This window comes from Cebus imitator, unplaced genomic scaffold (genome assembly GCF_001604975.1).
Source record: "Cebus imitator isolate Cc_AM_T3 unplaced genomic scaffold, Cebus_imitator-1.0 Scaffold204, whole genome shotgun sequence".
NCBI lineage: Eukaryota > Metazoa > Chordata > Mammalia > Primates > Cebidae > Cebus > Cebus imitator.
The window spans coordinates 3376831-3381600 of record NW_016107519.1 but is presented as its reverse complement, the minus strand read 5'-3'; the positions used below and the strand labels follow the sequence as shown (position 1 = coordinate 3381600).

General features: G+C 35.2%; 1 protein-coding gene across 1 annotated transcript in view; it reads right to left on the bottom strand.

Annotated features, from left to right (window-relative positions):
• Window positions 1-4770, bottom strand: part of PSPC1 (paraspeckle component 1) — an 89747-nt gene that overhangs the window by 4507 nt on the left and 80470 nt on the right. The window contains exon 7 of the mRNA XM_017548220.2: window positions 2731-2788. Within this exon, the coding sequence (XP_017403709.1) occupies window positions 2731-2788 (58 nt within the window). The remainder of the gene's footprint in view (window positions 1-2730; window positions 2789-4770) is intronic.

Genomic DNA, 4770 nt, shown 5'->3' with positions numbered 1-4770 from the left:
TTTTTTTTGAGGAGTCTTGCTCTGTCACCAGGCTGGAGTGCAGTGGCACAATCTCGGCTCACTGCAACCTCCGTCTCCTGGGTTCAAGTGATTCTCCTAACTCAGCTTCCCGAGTACTGGGATTATAGGCGTGCACCACCATGCCAGGCTAATTTTTTTAGTTTTAGTAGAGACAGAGTTTCATTGTGTTAGCCAGGATGGTCTCATTCTCCTGACCTAGTGATCTGCCCACCTTGGCCTTCCAAAGTCCTGGGATTAAAGGCGTGAGCCACCATGCTCAGCCTAAATAACTGCTTTTAATAATTTCTACAATCTAGAAATGAAGAGAGTATAAAAACAGTATCTAAGAGGCATCTTACCTCAACTATCCCCCAGGAAACAAATTAAGTTTCTTTTTCCTCTCTTTGATAGAATGTCATTTTACAATGGTGGCTTTGGAAAATAACTATACAACTATGGGTATAAAAAAATCAAAAATAATATACCAAACTAACAGTAGTTAACTAAGAGCCTTACTTTTAGTACTCACATCTTCTACCACATAGCTATAAGTAAATTTTAAGATCTAAGAAATGTTAGCATTATCTGGTTACTTGAAAGGTAGCATTATAATGTTATGTTTCACTTTTTTACGCTCTAGTGATACACCAGAAAATCTGCTGCCACTTTCCATCAATGTAATTTGATGAGATTATGACGGTTTTACCTCCTCAACAATTTAACTGAATTATAATGATTAATAACTCTAAAAAACCTATGATTAAGTCTCACATTGAATGAAGACTGAAGAGAAAATTAGATGAACTAGAGACTGAGAGTAAATGCTAAAATGTAAATAGGTTCTCTGGTGAATAAAATGTCACAAAAACATTTAAATTCTTTTCAATTCCTAACTAAGGACTCTAAAAACATATTCTTATATTTCTTCTAATAAAATAACAGGGTTATCTCTGCACCATCAGAAACGGTTTTAAGTTTTATACTATTTTAAAGTTTAGCTCTGATGTTAATGTCACTCTAATAACGACAAGGGCCTTTTAAACTGCCTATAATCTATAATAACCTTATTCTTAAAATCCTCGAAATTACATAGATTATGTTAAATACCATCCCAGAATTTATTCTAAAAAACAGACATAAATATTGGACCATTTGGACATTAATATACTCAGTTATGCTTCTTCATTTAGAACGTAGACACTCTTGGTTCATTATTTCATGTATCCACTGCTGTAACTTCACAATTAAGTTCTTAATGGGCAAGGGCCATGTTTCTTGCTTCCTGCATATACCAGAGATATTCACTAACTACTTGCTGGCAAAAAGTGACAAAGTAAAGAGTAATATATGACTCTATATTATCTGATTAGTTTTACTGAAAAACTGGCGAGAAAAGTTTAAGAAAAAAAGGTGATCGTGGAAAATGTTCATTCCACACATGACATGTTTTAAGTTTCATTTGATAGACCATATAAGCTAAGAAGATACTTGATTTTGTAAATGGATGTGCACATTAAGTACACTGTTTGCCATGGTAGTGCAATCTTTAAAACAATATGTACATTTAAGTTATATAAAGATTTTTGTTTCATGACAGCTTTTGTGGAACAATGCAATGTGGGACAGCTTTTTATGGGGCAAATAATTTAACAAAATTTAATTCCTTACCCAACTTTTAAATGTATGACATTTCAGATTTCAAATTTATTAAGGCCTACGATATGCCACATTTGTTTTTCCTTCAGGTTATTTACTTGGCATTATTTCCCTTGCAATTGGCTATACAAGCAAATCCATACTAAAGCTGCTAATATAGGTACTTCCTTAAAAACTCTGTCAACTCTAAACCATGCATTGGTGGCATACATGTAATGCCCTTGATAAGTCGTAGTCTCTGAACAGCGAGTGCACTTCTGTGCACAATACTGCAGGTTAAAAGAAAAAAAGTTCAATATTCGTTAAAGGAAAACAGCTTTAAAGTTATACAAAAAGCTAGTTTAAGGTAGAAATGTATAAAATACTCTCTAAGAGCTTAAAAACACAACTCAGAAACTATCAATTTCCAAAGGTAAAAAAGCCAATTAGGATAGACGAGGTGGCTCACGCCCGTAATATCAGCATTTTGGGAGGCTAAGGCAGGAAAATTGCTTGAGTCCCGGAGTTTGAGAGCAGCCTGGGCAACATGGTGAAATCCCATTTCTACTAAAAATACAAAAAATAAGCCAGGAGTGGTGGTGCACACCTGCAGTCCCAGCTACTTGGTGAGGTGGGAGGATCACTTGAGCCCGGTAGTCGAGGTTTCAGTGAGCAGAGACTGCACCACTGTACTCCAAACTGGGCAATAAAGTGAGGTCCTCAAAAAAAAACCAAAGCCAATTAGAAAGCACAAAATTTGATTTTAAAACCACAAAGACAGAGCTGTATTACACCATACAATGACTAAACTAGTTTCAAGCTGTATTCCACCTGGTTTATATGTTTCTTTCATTAAGCCTATGAATGTATAACACATCTTTCAGCCTTAAAACAAAAACGAAATGAGAATTTTCTTCCCAGGCATTTATTTTTAATATAATTGTATTGTATTCCAGTTTAATGGATGTAAGAGATTTCACCTTTAGAAATGTTGGTTTTATAATTTTAGTTTCTTACTGATATGTAGATACCACAAACAGCATATACAGTCCCCCCAACAATAAGTTACAAAAGCCTTTTGCTTCAAATCCCTACCTCCCATGTTTATTGCTCCACGGGGACCCATATCACCCATTCTCATTTCCTGTTCTCTCTGTAAGTAAACATAGTTGTCACAGTCAACCTATTGATCTTATGACTTTACATTTCCCATCTAAAATTAAAAAAAAAGAGTGAATTGGGACATCATTTTCCATTAAAAATTTTGAAAAATTTCCATCATCACATACTTAAGAACACTGAAAAGAAACTTCAGTCTCCCAGGCTTAATACACTATAAGTACTTAGAGCACCCAGTTTACACTGCAAGATTAGATTACCAATGAATCAGATTATATAAAATCTACCACAGATTACTTTCAATGTGTTTATTCCAATAGATGAAAGACATATGCCTAGATTCCAAGCAAAGGAAAATCTAGTAATAATAACCACCAGGGCCAATTATTTTTTCCTCGCAGGTCGCTGAAGTCTTAAAATAGAAATGACCATTACCAAGTTCCTATTGAAATGTATTCAAACATATAACCACAAAGAGCTTTAGGGAATTCTGCTAAATATAAAGTTATAGACAACATTCATTGTCTAAATGTTACAATTCATTTGTGTATTTTTATTCATCTGCTCAAGCATTATTCCATTAAGGGACTACAGATAGCCCACACAAGCAATTATTGAAAGCTCGACACAGCGTTGCTTTAACTGAGCAGTAATTTTACTTGAAAACCTGAATGAAAGTATTACACAGTTAATTATAGAACAGAAATATTCAAAACATTTGAAATTTCATTACAGAAACTGCTTCCTAAAAACTCTTCATTTATCAACAATAGTTACATAGAATTAACTTCCATGAAATCTCTAAGTAAAATTACTCAAGATAACATACGAAAATTGCAATTTTCACTTTGACTTGATGACCATTTCCAGTAACAGAAAACTGTGTTAAATGTAGCAATCATGAAAAACATTCCATTATGAGACAAAAGCAGCAATGTTTAAATAAAGTATAATTACTGTACTTTTGAAAAGCCTATCTTATTAAAAGCTAAATGTTCACTTACAGTTCCATTTTATAATACAAAATACTGTTGAAAAGCACCTATAAAGCTGGAAATAAAGAAAATAAAAGCCTATGATGGAAACGTAATTGCCATTAAGTCACAAACGACTCCTTTAAAAAACCACCTAACTTAAAAAATAGAGATGCCCTGGCTACCACAGTCCATTCTTGCACTGTAGTTATTTAAAATTAAAAAAAAATAAAAAATAAAAAATAAAAAAAAAGAGATGTCCAAAGGTAATCTTTATGAAGCTAGGGTACAATGAATAAAGCTGTTATACTCAAAGACACCATCATGAAGAGATAAAATGCTTTCTCTCACATTAGAACATTGAAATACCAATCTTCCTACAAGCTTCTTTTAAAAAACTTTTTCTTAAGAGATCTTTGCTCTGTCACCCTGGTTGCAGTGCCGTGGCATCATCATAGCTCACTGCAGCCTCGAACTCCTGGGCTCAAGTGATCTTCCTGCCTCAACTTCCCAAATAGGTGGGACAATAAGCATGCACCATCATGCCTGGTGAATTGTTTCATTATTTTTTGGTAGAGATGAGGTCTCTCTATGTTGACCAAACTGGTCTCTAACTACTGGGCTCAATCGATCCTCCTGCCTCAGCCTTACAAAGTGTTGGGATTACAAGGGTGAACCATCAGGCCCAGCCTAAAAGCCATATTTTCACTTTCCTAAAAATAAATTTCTCATCATAAAATTTTTGGTCATTAACGGATATTATTACTGACCTGCAAAAAAAGCTAAACTGAGGCCAGACTTGGTGGCTCATGCCTGTAACCCTAGTACTTTGGGAGGTGGGCAGATCACCTGAGGTCAGGAGTTTAAGACCACCCTGGCCAACATGGTAAACCCCTGTCTCTACTAATAATACAAAAAAATATTAGCCAGACAACAGTGCCGCATGCCTGTAACCCTAGCTACTCAGGAGGCTGAGGCAGGAGAACTGCCTGAACCCAGGAGGGAGAGGTTGCAGTGAGCCTGGGCGACAAGAATGAAACTC